General features: G+C 37.5%; 1 protein-coding gene across 3 annotated transcripts in view; it reads right to left on the bottom strand.

The window, feature by feature from the left end:
- The window catches only part of ap3b1a (adaptor related protein complex 3 subunit beta 1a), a 69,721-nt gene extending 46,680 nt beyond the window's left edge, over window positions 1-23,041 (bottom strand). The window contains exons 1-8 of one of the 3 annotated variants that reach the window (XR_014537324.1): window positions 22,713-23,041; window positions 13,644-13,719; window positions 13,265-13,339; window positions 12,207-12,302; window positions 11,890-12,050; window positions 10,251-10,317; window positions 3,002-3,184; window positions 2,486-2,641 (exon numbers count right to left, since the gene is read on the bottom strand). Coding sequence is in view for 2 of the 3 variants with exons in the window: in XM_083565041.1 (XP_083421167.1) it covers window positions 2,486-2,641; window positions 3,002-3,184; window positions 10,251-10,317; window positions 11,890-12,050; window positions 12,207-12,302; window positions 13,265-13,339; window positions 13,644-13,719; window positions 16,974-17,146 (987 nt within the window). In the remaining variant the exon portion in view is untranslated. Of the gene's footprint in view, window positions 1-2,485; window positions 2,642-3,001; window positions 3,185-10,250; window positions 10,318-11,889; window positions 12,051-12,206; window positions 12,303-13,264; window positions 13,340-13,643; window positions 13,720-16,973; window positions 17,824-22,712 lie in introns of those variants that run through there. The other 2 variants (XM_083565042.1, XM_083565041.1) reach the window with 2 other exon arrangements.
- Between the last annotated feature and the right edge of the window lie 846 nt (window positions 23,042-23,887).

The raw sequence follows: 23,887 nt of genomic DNA, 5'->3' as shown, positions 1-23,887 counted from the left end.
CCAGATTTACCCTGTTCTAGAGTAATGGGCATATCAGGGTAAGAAGAGAGGCGGATGAACTGATGCACACATCATGCCTACTGCCTACTGTACAAGCCTGTGGGGGCAGTGCTATGATCTGGGGTTGCTGCAGCTGGTCAGGTCCATATTCAGCAATGTGCCTGAAGAATGAGGTCAGCTGACTACCTGAAAATACTGAATGACCAGGTTAATTCGATCAATAGATTTCTTTTTCCCTGAAGGCACGGGCATATTCCAAGATGACAATGATGGGATTCATCAGGCTCAAATTGTGAGTGAGTAGTTCAGGGAGCATGAGATGAAATTAGAGGGTTTTTTTTTTTTGGGGACGGGCAGTGTATTAAGCAGTGAACATTTTTGGCAAGCGTAAGAATTTGAGTGAGTCAGAGCATCTGACATTCTTTAGATACAGACATGATCTAAAGAGTAGAACTTGTGTTTGAGAAGTGGCTAAAGTTCCTAATCAGACTTTAATTAAGAGAGCGCTTAGAGAACTGTTTCCCAAAAAAGCCCTGGTGTTCTGTTTTAAAAGACTCTCATATGCTATACAGTGATAAACAAATACAAGATTATAATAGTAAAAAAAAAAGTTTTTACATTTTATAGTAATCATGCAAAATGTAATCTGTCTCTTAAAAATGAATTAACATTAAACATTCCTAAAATAGACAAGATTAAACTGTGATTAGCTTAATAACTAATATTTGAATGCGAGTCCAACAATACATAAGTAAGTGTAGCCTGGGGCTTCCTGGACACCTGTACTGTATAAATTAGGAATTAACAAAAGTTTGAAATATTTATATAATACAACAAACTTATTTTAATTGGTTTTAAATGACATGAACAATTTACCCTTCACGATACACTGTACAATTGCTTTAGATGTCAGAGAATAGAAATTGGTTGAAATGATTTTAATATGTAATCTTTAAGTGACGTTCCAAAGGCAAGAATGTTGAGATGAAACCGAGGGGAAAAAAAAGAAGGACTGCATCCTTTACAGTTACAGGGATAGTGTTAAACTTTCAACCTTTATCCATGTAATGACTCAAAAGCAATTGCAACGTTCATTACACTCTTACTATAACATATCCCAGACCTGGGCAAATTACGGCCCGCGGGCCACATCCGGCCCTTTGTACGTCCCTGTCTGGCCCGCGTGAGGCCAATCATAAATTACAGGGATGCACCGAAAATTCGGCCACCGAAAATTTTCGGCCGAAATACCTAAGTCACCGAAACAACACGGTAGAACCACAATTGTAATGACGCAATAAAAAAGCGCAGCCAGCACACGGTTATCTGGATAAGAGCAACATGTCTGTGGTGTGCGGAGAGCTATTTGCAAAACAAGTTCAAGAGGGGGTGTATCTGCAAAGAGTTTCTCCAAGTCGGGTTTAATTTATCACCTGAAATCCAAACATCCCGATTGCCTTCTAAATATGAGAAGAACGCGGCGAATAAAAGTAAAGTCAATCCGAGCATGCGCATGAGTCTGTAGAGGACGTTTTTGAAAAGGCAGGAAAGTTTTCCAGTGATGGTGCCAAGGCAAAAGGCATAACACAAAAAATGATGGAATTCATTGCCTTAGATCAGTGTTCTCTAGTGGCTCGACGGGTTGATCTTTGAAACATTCCCCGTGGATCCCGGAAATAATAATAATTATAATATAATATCATTTATTACACGGCTCTTCTTAATGCTGTAGATTAGAACCTTCCATTCACTTGAATGGGCTTCCAAACGTTCGGCGGTCAATTATTTTCGTTTAACAGACCCGTTGCTAACAATAATTGACCGCTGCCTGTCTGTCAATACTATAAATGGTAACAAATAATAACAATAATTTATAATAAATAAAACACTTTTGTAATTCATTTATTCTTTGAATTGCAATGCATTGATTTTAGTGAGGTTAGTACTTTTTTATAGCCATAAATGCAATGGTTCTAAAAATTGACAATCTTTTCCTTTGGTGTTTCGGTTTTGGCCTTGGTTTCCTTATTTTTGGTTTTTGGTTTCAGCCAAGAATTTTCATTTCGGTGCATCCCTAAAATATTATCGTTCGTGTGGCCCTTTGACACAATTCAGGTTTCTCATGTGGCCCCTTGTAAAAATTAATTGCCCACCCCTGCTTTTTTTTTTTGTACGAAACTATTGTTAACTTTAAACATGTATACATTATTTGTTGTGAGCACTTAACTTGTTGCATGGCCTATAATTGCAATTTCTATTCTATTGTTTTTAGTAATGTCTAAAAAAAAAAAAAAAAGGTGTTTTTCTTATTGTACTTATAATACTTCAGTAATATTACATAAATATATGGTCGCCCTATATAATGTTTTTTTTTTTTTGCCAGTGCCAGTGTGTGTTGATACTGTTTAAATGTAAAATGTAATGTGTGTGTGTGTGTGTGTGTGTGTGTGTGTGTGTGTGAGTGTGTGTGTGTGTGTGTACTCACAGCAGTGTTTCTGCTCTGTAGTAAAGGTTTGATATTGCGCAGCAATAATCTGTGATCTGGATCCATCACATACGGCTTTATCTGCGTCACTCCATCCTTCTTCTCTTCATCTGAATCGTAGAATGCCTGTTCATTGTTTTCATCAAAAGTAGCATCCTGTAGGTGTTCACATGTAATAGCACAATAAATGATCAGCGACAAAGCCGTGTCTGTACCTAATGGCAAAAAAATACCCGTAAATATGCATGATTATAAACAATTATTTCTGCAGTATATATTAATTTTAGTAATCTTTCATTTTTCTACCAAACAGAGAGAAGCAGTGTGGCACGAACAGAGACGTACCAGTACAGTTATACTAAATACTATCAGCTCTCTTAGGACACCATTTTTTCCAATCAAATTAGCGGCCCAAAACTAAGTGTTGTACAAGTAATATAATCCATGTCATAAAGACATCATGAAGGAGTACAAAAGTAAAGCAATTATCATGGTGTTTAAATTTAATAGCAGCACCTCTCTCCATGGGCTCATGAACTGGGTGCGGGCGTATCGGGTGAGCATGTTGATGATCACCACCTGTCCCCATTCCTCCACATCAATCAGAAGGTTGCACAGCTTTCGGTAGTTCTTATGGATCAGATCAATCCGATCGGGACACACTTCTTCAAATGCCATCACCACACTTCCTGCCACCAGCTACAACACAGAGTAGCACACACAAAGCAAAACAAGATTAAACATCCATTTATTACAATTATAATAAAATCATTATTTACAGACATGTTGGACTAGGACAGGCATTACAGACTAAAAGATATTATCCTGAATTTGAGTGAAAGCTTTATTACTTAAATGATGACTACAGTGGTACCTCGACATACGAGTTTAATTCGTTCCGTAACCTTGCTCATATGTCAAATTGCTCGTATTTTAAAGCTAATTTCCCCATTGAAATTAATTGAAATGCCATTAATCCGTTCCAGCCCCCAAAATGCCACCCCAGATGTTTTTGAATAAGAAATTTTTTTTTTTATAAATGACAAATATTGTATAAAAACATCATAAAAGAGAATCTAAAGATATAAGGTTTTATTCAGTGTATTTTCGTTGGAGATGAGACGACTTGAGCTAACGAAAACGCCGGTGGTGTGTGTGTGTGTGTGTGTGTGTGTGTGTGTGTGTGTGTGTGTGTGCGTGCGTGCGTGCGGAGGGGGCGAAGGGGGGGGGGGGGGTAGAGGCGATAAGCGGAGGCGAAGGGAAAACTCTTTTTTTTTTACTATAACTCCTGCACACTACGTATCCCTAAACTTTACAATTTTAACTTTTTCTTTTTTGCTTATCTTAATTTTTGTCACAATCTTTGCTTTCTGGCTTCGATTCGCCATCTAGCAGCGGCGTCTCGAGCTCGTATCTCAAGTTTTTGCTCGCGTATCAAAGCAAAAAATCGACCGAGTGACCGCTCGTATCTCAAAAAACTCGTATGTAAGGGCACTCGTATGTCGAGGTACCACTGTATTTTTTTACTGTGGTTTTGACATTAGGAAATGCTTGTACACCATCTCTGATTAATTTTATAAAAAAAAATTTATTCACGCATTTAAATAAATTACATTTAGAATTGCATTACGTCTTGATGCATTTTAAACCCCGTTCCAATTCCAGATCTTAACACAAATATTTGCTTTTATGAAACCTATGATATATCCTTAGTACCATAGTAGTGGACTCATAGTTTATCGTTACCACAAAACAAGATATTAGGTGAAGCCTGTCTTTTTTTTTTTTTTTCTTTTTTTTTTATAAACCAGCTGTTTTTTTATCTGTTATAAATCATTTACATGTTGTCACCTGCATATTTAATGAACATGACCAATATGATTGCATTGTTGGATAATTAATTTATTTATTATGTTCTACAATGTCAAATCTCAACAACATAAAGGATCATATGGAGGATTATTGCAACTTCTCAGAGCACTGTGGATAAGGACGAACTCTGGTGTTCATATTTATGGTTCTACTGAAAACCTCCCTTGTCCTTTTCGCCAGTAAAAAGGGCCCTTTTTCTAGTGACCATGTCAGTGAAAACAGTGGAAGATCTGATCTAAAGGGGGCTCTAAGGGGCTTGTGATTAAAGGGAGTTCTGTTAAAAATCTTAAAAAAAAAAAAAAAAAAAAAAAAGTTTTCAAACCAACTGACTGACCTTGCAGTTTCCCACAAAGGAGAACGTGCAGAGCATCCTATGTACCCTATGATACTATATTGAGCCTCAAACCAAATATCCTTGTCCAAGTGATCATTTCTATCTACATCATATTTTTATGGCATGCTTAGAAATATATTAATCACATTATTCAATGTAAGCAGTAATGTGATTTAAATACAAGTGCATAAGTTCTAAAAATGGAATTTGCATAATATGACTTACTTTATCCCACATACAGTGGTCCACAGGAACTGGGAGGGGTTACGTTCTAAAGTTTCAAATATCTGCAAATTTTGGACGCACCCCTGCAACCCCTATGGTACCTTTCTGTTATTCCTAATGTTCCTGAACATTAGGTCACCGTTGCGGATTCCCACAAATTTTCGGAGCCAGGAGTTTCCGAAACGCAAATTATCGGGGGTTGGCTGTATGTATATAAGTATATATACAGTACAGACCAAAAGTTTGGACACACCTTCTCATTCAAAGAGTTTTCTTTATTTTCATGACTATGAAAATTGTAGAGTCACACTGAAGGCATCAAGGGCTATTTGACCAAGAAGGAGAGTGATGGGGTGCTGCGCCAGATGACCTGGCCTCCACAGTCACCGGACCTGAACCCAATTGAGATGGTTTAGGGGTGAGCTGGACCGCAGAGTGAAGGCAAAAGGGCCAACAAGTGCCAAGCATCTCTCGGGGAACTTCTTCAAGACTGTTGGAAGACCATTTCAGGTCACTACCTCTTGAAGCTCATCAAGAGAATGCCAAGAGTGTGCAAAGCAGTAATCAAAGCAAAAGGTGGCTACTTTGAAGAACCTAGAATATGACATTTTTCAGTTGTTTCACACTTTTTTGTTATATATATATATATATATATATATATATATATATATATATATATATATATATATATATATATATATATATATACATACATATATATAATTCCACATGTGTTAATTCATAGTTTTGATGCCTTCAGTGTCTTCTTCTTTCGGCTGCTCCCATTAGGGGTCGCCACAGCGGATCATCCGTCTCCATACCACCCTGTCCTCTATATCTGCCTCTTTTACACCAACTACCTGCATGTCTTTCCTCACCACATCCATGAACCTCCTCCTTGGCCTTCCTCGTTTCCTCCTACCTGGTGGCTCCATCGTCAGCATTTTTCTACCAATATAATTCATGTCCCTTCTCTGCACATGTCCAAACCATCTCAATCTCGCCTCCCTCACCTTGTCACCAAAACATCCTACATGTGCTGTCCCTCTAATAAACTAATTTCTAATCTTGTCCATCCTCGTCACTCCCAACGAAAACCTCAACATCTTCAGCTCTGCTACCTCCAGCTCCACCTCCTGTTTTTTACTCAATGCCACTGTCTCTAATCCATACAACATCGCAGGTCTCACCACAGTCCTATAAACTTTCCCTTTCATTCTTGCAGATACTCTTCTATCACAAATCACTCCTGTCACTCTTCTCCACCCACTCCACCCTGCCTGCACTCTTTTCTTTACTTCCCTAACACACTCTCCATTACTTTGCACTGTTGACCCCAGGTACCTGAACTCCTCCACCTTCTCCACCTCTTCTCCCTGCAACCGCATCACTCCACTGCCCTCCCTCTCATTCACACACATGTACTCTGTCTTACTCCTACTGACTTTCATTCCCCTTCTCTCCAGCGCATATCTCCACCTTTCCAGGCTCTTCTCAACCTGCTCTCTACTCTCACCACAAATCACAATATCATCTGCAAACATCATAGTCCAGGGAGACTCCTGTCTGACCTCGTCCGTCAACCTGTCCATCACCACTGCAAACAGGAAAGGGCTCAGGGCCGATCCTTGATGCAGTCCAACCTTCACCCTGAACCAGTCTGTCGTACCTACTGCACACTTTACTGCCGTCACACTGTCCTCATACATGTCCTGCACCACCCTCACATACTTCTCTGACACACCTGACTTCCTCATACAATACCACAACTCCTCTCTCGGCACCCTGTCGTACGCTTTCTCTAAATCCACAAATACACAATGCAGCTCCTTCTGTCCTTCTCTATACTTCTCCATCAACATCCTCAAAGCAAATAAGGCATCTGTGGTGCTCTTCCTCGGCATGAAACCATACTGTTGCTCACAGATGGTCACCTCTTCTCTCAGCCTGGCTTCCACTACTCTTTCCCATAACTTCATGGTGTGACTGATCAACTTAATTCCCCTGTAGTTACTGCAGGTCTGCACATCTCCCTTATGCTTAAAGATCGGTACCAGCACACTCCTTCTCCATTCCTCAGGCATCCTCTCCCCTTCCAGAATCCTGTTAAACAATCTGGTTAAAAACTCCACTGCCATCTCTCCTAAACATCTCCACGCTTCTACCGGTATGTCATCTGGTCCAACCGACTTTCCATTCTTCATCCTCTTAATCGCTGCTCTCACTTCCTCCTTACTAATCCTATCTACATCCTGCTTCACCAACTCCACATCCTCCAACCTTCTCTCTCTCTGATTTTCCTCATTCATCAGCTGCTCAAAATACTCCCTCCATCTTCTCAACACACTCTTCTCACTAGTCAACACATTTCCCTCTCCATCCTTTATTGCTCTAACTTGCAGTACATCCTTCCCAGCTCGGTCCCTCTTGCTTGGCCAATCGGTATAAATCCTTTTCTCCTTCCTTAGTGTCCAACCTCTTATACAGTTCCTCATATGCCTTTTCCTTGGCTTTTGCCACATCCCTTTTAACCTGCTGCCGCATCTCCTTGTACTCCTGCCTACTCTTCTCATCACTCTGTCGATCCCACTTCTGTTTTGCCAACCTCTTTCCCCTAATGCTCTCCTGCACTTCCTCATTCCACCACCACGTCTCCTTGTCTTGCTTTCTATTTCCAGATGTCACACCAAGTACTTTTCTAGCTGCCTCCCTCATCACTCCTGCAGTAGTTGCCCAATCATCCGGCACCTCTTCACCACCACCAAGCCCCTGTCTGACCTCTTCCCTGAACCTCACACTACACTCTTCCTCCTTCAGTTTCCACCATCTTATTCTTCTTTCAAACCTTACTTTCCTCCTCTTCTTCTTCGCCTCCAAAACCATCCTACAGACCACCATCCGATGTTGTCTAGCTACACTGTCCCCCGCCAACACCTTACAGTCTCCAATCTCTTTCAGGTTGCATCTCCTACACAGAAGATAATCCACCTGTGTGCACCTTCCTCCACTCTTATACGTCACCCTATGATCCTCCTTCTTCTTAAAATACGTGTTCACCACTGCCATTTCCATCCTTTTAGCAAAATCTACCACCATCTGCCCTTCCACATTCCTCTCCTTAAAACCATACCTACCCATCACCTCCTCATCACCTCTGTTCCCTTCACCTACATGCCCATTAAAGTCTGCCCCAATCACCAATCGTTCTTTCCTAGGTACACCATCTACCACTTCTAATTCACTCCAGAATCTTTCTTTCTCCTCCATCTCACAGCCAACTTGTGGAGCATAGGCACTGATGACATTTATCATCATCCCTTCAACTTCCACCTTCACGATCATCACCCTATCAAAAACTCTCTTCACCTCCACTACACTCTTACTGTGCTCTTCCTTCAGAATCACCCCTACACCATTTCTCTTCCCATCCACACCATAATAAAACAGTTTAAACCCACCTCCAATGTTCCTGGCCTTACTCCCTTTCCACTTGGTCTCCTGAACACACAACACATCTACCTTTCTCCTCTCCATCATATCAGCTATCTCTCTCCCTTTACCCGTCATAGTACCAACATTTAAAGTACCAACCCGAACCTCTACTCTCCTGCACTGCTCCTTTTCCTGCCGTCTCTGTAGACGCCTTCCTCCTCTCCTTCTCCTCCTTCGGCCAACAGTAGCCCAATTTCCACCGGTACCCTGTCGGCTAACGATACCTGTGGCGGTCGTTGTTAACCCGGGCCTTGACCGATCCGGTATAAAATTCTCATTTGTGATCCGCATATTTGATTTGGCACATGTTTTATGCTGGATGCCCTTCCTAACGCAACCCTCCCCATTTACCCGGGCTTGGGACCGGCACTAAGAGTACACTGGCTTGTGCCCCCCTAATGGCTGGGTTTTGATGCCTTCAGTGTGAATCTACAATTTTCATAGTCATGAAAATAAAGAAAACTCTTTGAATGAGAAGGTGTGTCCAAACTTTTGGTCTGTACTGTATATCATATGCAGTAATCCCCCAGTTCAAATCTCGCGCTCCCGGTTTATCGCGGAATTGCATTTGCCACTTAACTAATATGTTTTGCTAATTTTCCTGGTCTCTCACGGATAGCATGATAGACCAAAACATTTTTAGGGTATTGTGTCCTGGGACAAACTTACACTTATAAACAACAACATATTCATTTTTATAACCACATTATCTGTGTAAAGCTGCTTTGAGACATTGTTCATTGTTAAAAGCACTGTACAAATTAAAATGAATTGAAAGTTTTTGGAGAGTTTTATGTTGAAATAATAAAATTTATTAATGAAAATATTATTAATTATAAAATAAAGTAAAATTGTAATACAGTACAGTATACATAAAATAGCATTTTTGGGGTGCCATTCATTTATCAGGGTTTTTCGTTTATCGCGGGTGGTTTTGGAACGTTTTGGATTACTGTACTCATATCTATACTTTATACTTATATACTACTAAAATACTTATACAATATCAGGTGTACCCAAGGGGTCAACTTGTTTATTTATAGTCTTTATCTAACCCTCTGGATCAGAAGACTTAAGTCTTGTCCACAAAGTGTTGGTGTGGCTGGAAGCTTTCATACCATCCAAGCAGCAGTCACCATTTCCACTTGTTTAATCAGCTCCTCTTGGACTCTAAATAACCATCAAGCTAGAACAGGTCTGCAGCCACTCTGGCTGTTTGGGGCTTAGAAATCATGTGCTTTAAATGTTCTGTTTAGAGCAATGACATACGTGGTCATTTTTAAGATTCCCAAATTTCCCAATTCCCAAATCTAATTCTGGATTATTTTTTCATGTAGCGTGTTGTAATTAATTATAGATTAATTCCAATGTAAATATCTGGGTAAAAGCATCACAGCAAAATGAATCTACACACATGGATATTTCGAAAAACTGCAAATACTAAGCTGTGGTAGACAAGATCTCAGCAGAGACTTCTAATTCTCTTTCTTTTATAAAATCTTTAACAGGCAATTTATTGTTTAGATTAAAGAGGAATTAAAGTATAAACAAATATTATTGTAATGCTCTTCTAGATAGATAGATACAACTTTAGTGTCATTGCATAGTACAGGTACACAGCATCGAAATGCAGTTTGGCATCTACTAGAAGTGCAAAAAGTAGCAATTGTGCAACTTATTTTCTAGAACCTATAAAACTATTACCACCCATTAAGCTTCTACCACCAGGAATTTGCTAGCATACAAGTTATATATTAAGTTACCAGACATGCACTGCATGATTATATTAAAATACTTTCTATTTGTCTCAAGTGATTGAAAGAGGTGATGTTTCAAACTGACCGTGCTTTTGTCTTTTAGTAGCTTCTCAATCACTTCAATTAGGTGCTCCTTCTGATCAGGATCCAGACTGTGAAAGACGGAAAAAAAAAGAGATCAAAACTCTTTAAAAGGCAAACAAAAAACAATTAAAGAGAACAATTTAATGCAGATTTTTTGCCATAAATGTCAAGCATTTGAAACTGCTTTATAAATAAATAAACTGTTAGGATTTATACCATGCTGTTAACTAGGGCTGCAACAACTAATTAGAAAAAATAATCGAAAATTAAATTCATCGTCAACGAATGCCGTTATCGTTTAGTTGGGCTGCTCAAGTTACGAGATAGCATGACAGCAAGATAACACAGCCGCTTGCGAAAAGGAAAAAGAAAACACATTGGTATCATGGGTGAAGGCGAAACATCATCACGGTGAGCAAAAACTGTATAATCCTGATTGTGTAAAAATGGTGTAGTTTAATAAAATGCTGTTGTGTAAACTGTTTGTTTATTAACTTCAGGACAGTCACACTAGATCTGATCTGTCGTGACTCACGAGCATCTGGTCGTATAATCACTCTGTCGCAACATAGTGATGGATTTAATTAAAAGAGTGCGAACAAACACTAAATCTAAAAGTAGCAAATAACAGCAGCAGTAAACGATTACATATTTAGTCACTGTTGTGGTTTCCAGTCAATTATTCTGCATTTGTAGACTAATGCATATTTTTCCTTTCTTTTTAAGCCCGTTAGCTTGCTGCGTTTCTGTTTCATTCTATTTTTGATAGCATTTGTCTGCTACAACAGTTAACTTTAAAACTTGTTTTCAATGTTTGTATAATGAATTTATGCATATATTATATAATTATTACACAAAATAAAATTAATTATATTCTAGATGCTTATATCTTCACAACACAAAAAATGCTGGTTGTCAACTTGCCATCTGCAATTACCATAAAAACAATACAAATGCTGATTTCCGTCTGATTAATCGGTTATCAAAATAATCGGTAGCCTAATAGCCGGTAAGTGTTTTGTTAAATGAAGAAAAACAAAAAACAAACATGAAATCATGGACCCAAAAATATTCTTTATAATACAACCTTAAAGATAAGGCAGGATAAGTACTTAGCAAACATAAAATGGTCCAGCCAGTAATTTACTCTTTAGTGCACATTATTAAAATATTTGTTTCTCAAAGAACAGTGAGGACACAGCAATAATTATTTCTTCAGGGCAGTGAACGCTCAGGCCAAATTCCGAACCGCCATCCACCAATGGTGTGTTTACTATTCAGACATACTGCTTAACATACACCAAATACTGTGAGACACAGAATGTGCATATTTGCCTTTTCAATTATGTGTGTTAAATGATTATGGAGGAAAAAATGGCATCACACATTCCATGTAAAATAAATCTTGCCTCATCATTATTCTTGTCCTGATATAACCATAATTATGTCCCTAATAATTTATAGCCGACTATAGCTGTCATGAGAGTATTCAATCATAATGACTAAAAAATGTTTTAATGATTTTTGCTGATTCTTATCTGAATAATGTTGTCCATGTTTCTTAATGCTGTACTTTCATTTTTAAAATAATATTTCCAGAAGCCTTTGCATGGTTAAACTGCATGTCTGTTTGTGTTTACCTGTACAGTTTCTGTATGGCATGAGCAGCTGTTTTCCTGACATAGGGTGAAAGGTCAGAGGCAGCCTCTTTGATGGCCAACATCATAATGGGCACAATGATTGGCACGCGAATGCTGGAGAGAACCCGTAGGGCACTGGCCCTGATTAGCTGGTTTGGATCCTACACACACACACACACACAAACCAACATGTGCACACAAGCATACACAGTTTAGGTAACAAAATCCTCATATCTAATAGATTCTCATAGCAAGACTACTTCCCTGCTTACCCTCAAAATATACTGGGAATGGGATTAAAAGTGAAAGGGATTTACCTTGAGAGCACGCTGAAAGGTGCTGATGGACAGGAGGGCAAGATCCTGCTGTTCCTCTGCATACCTGACCAAGTACACGTAAACCAGCTTCTTCAGCTACAAGACACACAGCGACATTCACACAGTCATTTCACAAGTTAGCTGTGCTGTGTGGCCTGAAACGTAGCATATTATTAAAGCTGGTTGTATCACTACAAGCTCTGCTATTATTGGGCTAATTCAGACATTAATTTACTGCATGCTAATTATTTAGGGTTAGCAAAGTGAGGGACTTCCTGCATCTGTAAACCTAGAAAAAACTTTTCTGTATAATATTAATGATTTCTAATAATAGCGTCATATTGATGGTATCAAGAGGCGGATTGATTCTGGTTTAACTAATATTCTATTGTTATCTGCTAATTAGTATGTTTCAGAGTGTGGTAAAAGTCATTTTATTCTGAATAGTGAACCTGCTTTGTATACCTAGTGCTTTATTACAAGTTCATATTCCCAGGCAGTCAGCACAAATTATACTTTATGAAGTGTACTTCATAAATTTCATTTACACGTGTGTAATAATAATCACTCGAATAGTCACACGTAATGATTGATCATCGCAATCAATCATCACTTGTGACTACTTGAGTGAGTATTATTTTGGATGTCTCGGAGAAAGAAGAAGATAAAGATAGAGACATAAGTGTAACACACATACAGGCCAGGGAAAGAATCAATTCTCTTAATCTGTGTGTGCATGTGCAAGTTGTCTGTGTAGAAGCTCCACAGACAGTAAAGCAGAGCAAAGCAGGACACAGTGTCTGCCAGGAGAGAAGAATTTGGAACATGAATGTCCACCAGTCCCTCAGCCTTTAATAACCAGACATTATTTCTTTCTCTGGGTTCTCCTTCTCTGTTCTGCAGTTTCTAATAAATCAGGGCTTTAGTCAAGGGCACCTGCTACTTTGGCAATGTCTAATCGATTATTGCACGTACATTTCAGAAAATAACAGTTCAAGATATTTAAAATTAAAATTTTTAATAAAAATTACGATCTGGAAGATATGTGCTGCACTTACCTCAAGGTTCTTGCTTGCCACATTTTTTACAACAGCAGGAAAAAGTTCTGATGCATTTTTCCCCTTTGCTATCAGCTGAAAAAAACAAATACAATGTCTTTCTGCACACAGACAAACAGGACTGGAAAGTGAAAATCTCTCGAATAATAAGGAACTCTGGCAGGTAATCTGCATATACTCATAAATCTGTGGCCAAATCAATTTATGCTCACAGACGAAAATGTTGCAATTTACATATGAACTATTTAGGATGTGAATAAGTTTAAGTTTACTTACATAAAACTGAACACCCAATTTCATATAAAATACATGCATATCTTTACTTTCCACCAATTATTTCTCACATCCCCTCAATAACACAAAACAAATATACACTTACCCCCACCACCCTCTTCATGGCCTCCAGTTTGTGAGATTCCTTGGTGCTCTCCAGCATCTCCTTTAGGTCCTCGTTCCTGCGACAGATTCAATTCACCTTGATTCATTTTGCACCGAAATCCACTCTGACACAAAACAAGTGCCCTCACACACACACTTCCTTTCAAAGACAGATTCATTTCACACCGATTCACCAAACTCTGATTCATCAGACACAGCTGATTCGCTTCGGGCTTGGATTTAATCGAGCAGACTCTGCTGTGATGCTAAAAAATTGAAGGCACTCAAAAGCTCATACAACCAAGCTGACACACTGCCCTGTACACTCTTACCACAGACATCCAAACTACAGCCAGTTTTCCAAAACATTAAAACAGATGACTAAAAAAAGAACAGCATTAATAACATCATAGTGCTTCACAAGTGTACACTCAATTTAGCCAGCAGAAAAAACGCTTTATGTGAATCTGATTGCTAAATGCTAAAGTCCAAATAAAGAAGACTATTTCTACACAGTTTACATGACGTGCAGCAACTGTGCAACAGACTGCGCATTTATGGAGGACAAAAAGTCTATTAATGAATATAGTATCAATAAATATTTAACTGTTAAAATAAGGAAATAAATAGATGCATGTAGAGTAATAGGGGTGTAATGGTACACAAAATTCACGGTTTGGTACGTACCTCACTCACGGTTTGGGTTCAGTACGGTTAAGGGGAAGAAATGCAAAACAGAAATTTGCATGTCGTTATTTTATTAACGCAGTTTATTATTAATGACATTTGTGAACAGCAACAGTCTACATTTTTAAAAACAATTTTAATTAAAACGCCCACTTGGTTAAATAACAAAATTATATTTTAAAATATTGTATACAAGTAAAATATATAAAAATAAGAAATCAAATGAATGCAATGCATTAGTTTATTATTATATAAATCAAATTGGCACAAATTAAATAGATAAAAAATGTGGAAAATTTTAATTATAAAGTTTACATTTGTTAGACCCCATTTGGGTAATACAAATGTGTGTGTGTGTGTGATTTGTATTCAGTATTTAATTTTCTAAAGTTGTGAGCTACTTAACTGTTCTGCTTATTTCAGCATACTTTAACAAATGCCTTTCATCCTTCATTCATTCACTCCCTCAGTATGTGTAATTGTCAGGATTTTCTACTTTTAAAAGAAATTCTTGAAATTGTACATAAAACTCTAAAGAATCCATATCGTCGTAAAAACTTTGGCAATAGCAGGAAGTGGGTACGATTTTGCATCTAACAAGATCTGAGCTTTACAACACGCTACAAATCGTCCCTAACCTCATTCTAAAGCAGGATTGATCATCTGAGTGACGCAGACAGAAGCAACAGATTCCTTTCGACACACACAAAAAATGTATGCCACCTTTGCAACTCTACACAAAAAATGCTTGCAAAGTATCTAAATGTTTACATATTTTCTATTTCTTTTTACAAGGACAATGCCTTTTACACTTTATTCCATATCCACATTAGCTCTATGTACTGCCCAGTGCTGCACTGTAACTCACTGTGCACCAGTGTTTGTGTTGTGTAGTCATGTGTGTAGGTCTGTTTTTGTCTTCGTGAATTCTGTGTTGAATCGAGTAAGTCTGTGTTGTCTTATATAGCACCCAAGTCCTAAAGGAACGCTGTATTCTTTTACTGTGTACTGTACCACTTGTATGTAGTAAACGACAATAAAAGACACTTGGCGAAGTTGTTGACATTGAATCATTTTATGTAGTCCTGTGTTAATTATGGCATTTTTTATTTTCCATTTCTGCAGCAGGTCTGCCAGCACGCTACTACTCGTAGATAAGCGTACAGTTAATAGAAGGTTAACGTAGGGGACTTGTATTAAGAGAAACCAGTTGCTTCTCTCTGCATTGCTTAGGTAACCAATCCTACTTTAGAGTATGGTTAGGACCATTCACACCACAAAATGTATAAATCTCAAAATACAGAAATATTAAAAAATTTTAAACATTCATTTAGACTCAAGTTATTTTGTTCTCCAAAAAACAAAACAGTAATTTTTCATTAGAGCAAATTTAAAGGTGGAAAAGCGTTCTATGATACGTTAAGTTTCTTGGCTTGATTAAGCAATTTTTGAAAACTATTTTATTATTTTAACATTTTCCAGGAATCCTACAAAGTGATTAGACTTTAAATAGATATAAAGTCAAGTGATTTAATTAGAAGCTGTGCAGTAAATCTAACCTGCTTAAAATAACCTGCTTAAAATAAACTTGTACTATTTGCTAAAAGTAATTGTTAACCTAAAAAAAGAAAAAGTGGATTCAAATATTCACCCCGTTACTGTAAAACTCCTAAATTAGCTCATATGGAAGAGGCATGGATAAGTCAGTGAAATGAAGTCTATATTGCCACCTAGTGTAATAATCAGCCACCTGCTGACTGCGCTAATGAAACCGTAAGCAATATAAAGATTTTAGATCTAAACTTATCCTTTAAAAAGCTTACACATAGGCTCATAAAAAAACATTTGTACAAGCATTCCGTTGTACAAAAGAATGTCTGGGTCCCAAGGTTAAGTAAATAGTGAGTGCATCATTCTGTGTGGTGTCCTCATAAATTTTGATGAAGAATGGATAATCCACAGCTAGGAAGAGATTACATGATTTTAAGCAGAGCACCGGGGCACAGGCTTTGTATCAAAGGTTAAAACACGGAGTGCATTAACAATTTTGTAATGCACACTTAGCCATGGATTAGCTCATTAATGTCATGGCAATTCGCCAAGGACATACAATTCAAGGCTGCCATTCATCTTTGTAGTACAAATTCTGACTGAAAGGATATTACTTTTATTTCATTAGTAATTTCATATACACACTCTAGAATTATGTTGCTGTAAATCATACACAGAGATAAAGTAGTTTGATAAGATTTATGCGAAGGAATAAAAAGAAAAAGTTATTAGAGAGGGGGGGGGGGTGATTAAGGATTATTTGCACCTGTGCAATGTCAGTTCTCACTTTGTGTGTTATTACTAAGGTTGCAGTTGTTTTTAAAGAAGGGTATTTTTCAGAACAATGATCAAACTGACCCATAATATCTGTGCATTTAACGGCTTGAAGGTCACCTTCTAAGCAATCAGAATCTAGAATTCAAACACACCATGGTATAACAAATAATAATAATAATAAAAAAAGAAATTCCCCTTCACAAAATTCTTAAAGAAATCAGCAAACAAAATCAATAAGAGTGCGAGAATAACTTACATTTTACATTTACATGTCACAAATTACACTAGGTGCACAAATGCATTTTAGATTTAATACCCAGTGTTTTTTGCCTCCAGAAAGCCTCCAGGGTGGCAGCTGAGAGTGTGCTCCTCGAGGCTGGGGTCCGATTTCAGAGTGAGCTGCAAATTCTCTGCAGAAACCAGAACTTTATGCACAACACTCTGTGCTTCAGAGTAGAATCCAGACAAACCACTGTTCATCTTGTCCATTAATCCACAGACACACCATCCAGAGAAAATTCTTTGGTCCACTTGAAGTCACAAATTTCGCTTTTTGTTTCAGTCAAAATGAATAATTACACAGAAGGAAGTATGCACTGATCGTTTTTACTCTGTCTTTAGTCTGAAAAGTGTAGCAAAGACATTAAACAGTCCCAATTGATTTCTGGACCCTAACCAAGAAATTCTTTAAAGCAATAGTCGAAACTGCATTCTGCATGTATGTACAGGGGCTCCTTCTACTCGCCTCCTCACTTATAAGCTAAACAAAATATTATAAATGGCTACTCACTTATATGTGACTATACATCCAATCATGCACTATGTGAGACGGGAGAACTCTGGACTGTGTGCCCATCACTCCTCATCAAATTCACAGGATGGAATGGAGACACCAAGAACAGTCAAGCATTCAGGTCAAATTCCTAATCAAACAGTACTTCTTTTAAAGCATGTAGTTCGACTCCAAATTAGATTTTTCGCAAAACTACACCAACTGTGTTACACAATGAGCAGACTGCAATATTTAATTTACATTTCAGCCAGTTTTGAGTTAACCATTAACTGCTCACTCTTACTTTCGAGAAAACCTGCCATTCTTAACTGTTAGAATCCGAAAAACAAACCCAAACATGAAGTAAAAACCAAAAGATTCCATGATTGCAGGCACCTTCTTTGCAGTTTTGTTTATAACAGTTTTACCGACCGAGTTTACTTTCTCCTCCCTTTAACAGGAAGTGTGGAGCTTTAATCAAGACCTGATAAGCACCAAAAGCTAGCATGACACCTTCCTCTCCAACACAATGGTCAATGTACCTAGTAAATGTCCCTGCAGATTACTGACCACAGTAGGCGAATAAGTTCATATAATGAAAAGTCATTTACAGAATTACACGCATCTCTCTGAAGTTCAAGAGCATTATTTTCTTACAATGGCACAGAAATATCTTATATGACAGAGGACTAATAAACAATAGAAGATAAGAAAATGTGTTGGTTTTCACAAAAGTAAAATCAAGGACTTTTTTTTGTTAGGAAACAGTTAACAATTGTTAAAGGAGTCTCAGTTGTGGGTGTTTAATGCGCAGATTATCAACGCAGAACAATCTTCATAGCAGAGAAGTTTCACTTTTCAGTTTCTTGGTAAAATGTCTAGTTGCTAAGAGTAAAAGGGAGAAAGTGAGAGAGTGAGGTTTATGACAGAAAGAGCCAAAGCAAAACACTTTCTTATGGTGTGAGGATACATGCCTGCCAAATTAAATACATACGGGCATATTTTCCTGCCAATGAAGCTAGCTTCCATTTATAACGTTGATGATTTGAATATTGCCAAATGCAGCAGGATAAATTCTGGGGTGTTGAGTAGAGCTAAAATAATTCCTCGAGTAACTTGAGTAATTTGAAAACGAAAAAAGCAAATAATTGGCCTCAATGCTTCATTTAGACCATTTAACTACACATGGAGTATTGCGTTTCCCCACGGACCATTATTACTGACGCACCACCCGCTAAACTCTGGACCGATCTGGGGTCTCACTTATAAACGCACAACCTTTGCATGGAAAGTGGCATACGCAGGTCTCCAGCCCTGTTTTAGGTGTACTTATGTGCAGAACAAAGGTTGTGTGTTTATAAATGAGACCTGTTTGTGCCGTTGTAAGAAAATGATGCACTGCGGTATGATTATTTTGTGATACGCTAAACTAAAGAAACTTCCTGTGAAAGTATTGTAATAGAAAGGCCAAGTCTTTCTTTAAAATGTCTTATCTTCTATGTTTCCCTGTTGTGCGTACGCAGGGCTCAGAGTTTCAGATCATTTCAAACTAAACAAAAAAAAAAAAAACACAGTAGAGTGCATTGAATTTTTTATCATTTGAAATTAAAATTTTTTAATTTGAAATAAATGTTTATTTTATATTATTTTTATATTTATATTATATTATTATATCATATATTTCACAATGCAAATACATTAATTATTCATATTAATTAACTATTAATATTAATTTGTTTTCATGGTCCACTGATGACTGTCGAGAACTACTTTCTCATACGAGGGGTGTAACGGTACACGTATTCGCAACGAATGCAATTATTTTTACGTGCGGAACATAGTTAACAAATCCGAGTTCCCTCAGGAACTAATTAACTTCTGTACCGTAAATTTGTTTAGTCTCGACCTCGCGCTTTGAGTGAAGATTTTTATTATTTTTATTATTATTTTTATTATTATTATTATTATTATTATTACTACTACATTTGAAAACAAACAACAATGCCAGGGGTATTTAAAAATAAATAAATAAATAAATAAATAAATAAATAAATAAATAAATAACAACTAGAGTAGTGCTGTTTTAAACATACATGAGAACGCTATACAATTAATATTGTAATAGCGTAAGCCGCTAACCAGGAAGTGTTCTCTTAAATGGAGAAAATCCTGACAATTCCACATATTGAGGGAGTGAATGAAAGACATTTGTTAAAGTAGGCTAAAATAAGTAGAACATTTAAGTAGATCATATATTTAGAAAATTAAATATTACATGTAAAATACACCCACACACACACACACACACTTACGTACAACCCAACTAGGGTCTATGATGTTCACAAATGTTCATAATAATAAACTGCGTTAATAAAAAACAACAAGCAATTTTGCGTTTTACATTTCTTCCCCGTAACCGTACTGAAATTTAACCGAACCGTGGCTTAAAAATCGAGGTAAGTTCCGTTACCCGACCCGTGAATTTTGTATACCGTTATACCCCGTCTCATACCCTCCTATCAGCGTATACTACACTGCTTATCTTATTAGCACAACTCCGGTTATTTGAAACAATTGACAACAACATCTCAGACAAAACACAGATTATCACATCAGCACAGTGCTGCAGTTTCCACATTTCCTTATCTCCAAATCTAATCTGTTTCCACTCCCTAACAAATCACTTCACACATTCAATGTTTTGAGGCAAAGCATAGGGGGGGAAAATAGAAATCCAGCAATACAGTGCCTGCAAAACCCGACTTTGTTCAAGACACTGTTCCACAAAGAAATATATTTACTTAGGCTTACTGTCACCTACGTGCAAACACTTGCACAAAAGTAGCACAGCATCAGCAAATCCGATCCCTTGTTTTGGGCTGTAAGTGATATTAACGATACTTATCTCCTACTGCACCCTACTGGCCAGTAACCCACACAAGCACATGTATATGGCCTTCACAATTCACTCTATTTTTAGTATATATTAATCTGTTAAAATCCAAATCACTGTTGACATCCTCTATACATTTTATTATAAAATCTAATACTGAAATAGCATTGCTTTATATCAATGTTTTGATGCACTAATCATAAACTCCTCAGTTATATTAGTTTTTTATCGCTCATTGTATAAAGTGATCAATTTATTCATTATTAACATTTCTGTATATCTTATATTGACTCAAGATATACAGTAAATTAAGCATAAATGACCTCTAGAAACAGAATATATAAACATGTGTCCATGTAGTATAATAATTGCTGCTCATATTATATAGTATATAAATATCTTGAATATAAAACAATTTATACAAATAAAAAGACTAACAGATTTTTTTCGCTAGGGGGCAGCATCACAGGACTCGGAGCAGGAAAGAAAAAAAATCTCTGAAACAAGAAAAAAAGTAGCACTAAAGTGTTTCACTGTAGTCATAATAAATAAATAAAAAAAAAACACGTGTAGCTCTGTTTATATATGTGCTAAGGGAAACAATCTTTGCGCAACTAAATATACAATTATAAACTAAGTCAACTTGCATGAAAGAATGAAGGAAGCGTTTTCACTCAAATGTAATATCCAGTATTCAGTAATGTATTGTAATCCTAGTAATCACAGTTTGATGCTTTTAGTTTATTTTTTTTAAGGTTTACTTTGGCACATTGCTGGGGTTCCTATTGGTTCCTATTTTCCCTCTGGGTTTGCATAGGTTTTTCCCCCCAACGCTCTAAAAACAGTAAGATAGGCAGATACACTACTGAGGGCATGAATGTGTAAATGTACATAGACCGGCATCCCATCCAGGGTAAAGGCTCTCACCTTTAACATAATATTATATTATATATAATATATAATAGGGAAAACTGTGTCTCTGAACAGAATTAAAAAAGCATTCTCTCTCTATAGAACAGGGGTCACCAACCTTTTTGGAACTGAGAGCTACTTCTTGGGTACCGATTAATGTGAAGAGCTACCAGTTTAATACAAACTTCTGAAATAACAAATTTGTTCAATTTACCTTTAATTATATGTTGTTATTATTAATAATTAATGATATTCATCTATGTGAAGTCACTAATCATCTTAATGATTTCTCACAATAATTATCAACAATGATTTAACAAGGTAGGAAACAAATATCAATATGCAAAACTTTATTTATGTAACTTATATAAACTTATATAACTTTATACCAATGCAAGTGTGATTTTAAAAAAATAGCAACAAAAGAACTTCGATGCAGCTCACTATTAAGTGGCGCTATGGTGAGCTATTTTTAGAAAAGGCCCGTGGGCGACTCACGTGGTCCTTGCGGGCAAATGTTGGTGACCCCTGCTATAGAAGATGGATTGTACTGGATGGAATTAAAAGATGTATGAGGGGCTTTTTATAAAATACCCTGCAAACCCTGCAGAAGACCGTTGTTCTCTTCACAGTGCATTTAATGTTGTATATCTTGAATTAATTAATCTACCACAATTCTAGTCTAAAGTCATTGACCTACACATCAAACAGCATCTATGCATCTGCTGTTTGTGCATAAACATCCATGTTTACAGATACACCAACTCTAATAATTGTCCAAATATTTCTTTCTGACAAAATGCACTAGGGGGGAAACAGCAATATGTGAAAGAGCATCACCATGGATAAGAAATGCTTCTTCATTCCACTACACCATTACTGTGCTTATTAGACTCTTTGTATTTTACCTTAAGGACTTTAATTTTACACTGGGATTGAAAACCGGACTAACTTCATCCTGTCTCTGCAATTGCCCAAACTTTTTGATTCAACACAAATGAGCAGATAATATTCCTGTTTCTTCAATTTTCTGTTTCTTTCTTTTGACACATCTAAAATAATGACAATAAGCCATTAAGATCCAGCATAACAATGCAGATAGTTATTTTCAACATGTTTCATTAGTCCAGATTCGTAATGACTACATGGTACCACCAAAACATCACATCTCTTTCCAAAACGTCAGACCTTGAAGCATGATGTGTCTAATTTGCACCGTATAGACAAATCCAGTGGTTTCTTTCTTAAAAACGGAAAATAAATACTCCTAAAGATGTTAAATATTTATAACAGTTCTCTGTAATGCTGCCAGTTTTCTATTTCGAACACAGCGATGCCAAACCGCCGTTCCTCCGGCGCATGCGCGTCAGCAGTGTATACGCGGCAGCTTTTGGCAGCTACAACTCGCACGCACGCGCACACAATCACATCGAGCGTAAAAATTACAAATAAAATAGTTGTTATTTTTGTTGGCTTACTTTTTAAAGTCGCTGGTGAAGAGACCGAAGCTAGTGGTCGGCGTGGTCTCCTGACTCATTTCCACGCCTATCTCCGTTCCTCCTTGGTCATTGTACGACAAACTGTTCGCCGACATGTCTAAAAATTCCCCTGCAAAGTTATAAGCAGTTTGAAAGTGTAAAGGAAAACAATAGTAACAGATTCGGTTTTAGTTTTGTGTCTTTTTTTAAAGCCGGTTTAAAAATATAGGGAAGAAAATCCTTTTCTCTGAGTCGCAAGTATTCTCTATTCCTTCTTCCACGCACAACCGGATGTGTGAGTTGCAAAAGTTTAGGTCACATGACAGGCGCGTGACGCTTCAAATGGAGGCACCTGACCGGCAGCTTCCAACTATTCAACACTGTAAAACTCATTTCAGGTTAATAAACATAGAAATATAAATGTTAATGTTTGAGGATTGACCTAGGCAGCTAATTCATTTTCCACTGTGGTGAGTAAAGCTGCTATACTAGGCCCAGTGACTCACAGCCCAATAGACTGCATTTACTAGATTTTACAGCTCCATCTCCATCCACAAGTAAATTAAACAAGAAGTGATGTCCTTAATTCATGTCGCAAAGCATTAACTTGTTCAACCTGTAGAATGATTAAAGTGCTGAATACAGAACTGCAGTGTTGGGCCGTGCATTTCACACCTAGCACATCTGTGGTCTTAATATAATCATTATGACATGACGGCTATAAAAACCATCGATAAAACTAAAACTTTCTTACGGCTTCTCCCATTAGGGGTCCCCACAGCAGATCATCCACATGTTTGATTTGGCACATGTTTTTACCCTGGATGCCCTTCCTAAGGCAACCCTCCCCATTTATCCGGGCTTGGGACCAGCACTGAGAGTGCACTGGCTTGTGCAACCCTAAACGATCGAACCCGGGCCGCAGCGGTGAGCGTGCCGCATCCTAACCACTAGACCACCAATATGATACATAAATGCAGTATAACAGAGTGCTGCATCACAGACAGGTTTTTCTGTGACAAAAGGAATGCCATTTCTAAAGCAAGACACCCAAAGAACACTCCTTTCACTGCAGCCAAATCTGCATACATACATCATACATCTCCAGCAGACGCGTCAATAAAATGATCCCGGGTTTTCCATACATTTTTGTGCATTGGTTTTCCTGTGGAGTG

The sequence above is a fragment of the Silurus aristotelis genome, assembly GCF_946808225.1.
Source record: "Silurus aristotelis genome assembly, chromosome: 16".
NCBI classification, from domain to species: domain Eukaryota; kingdom Metazoa; phylum Chordata; class Actinopteri; order Siluriformes; family Siluridae; genus Silurus; species Silurus aristotelis.
Note: the sequence above shows the minus strand (reverse complement) of the source record. Positions and strands in the feature narration are given on the sequence as shown.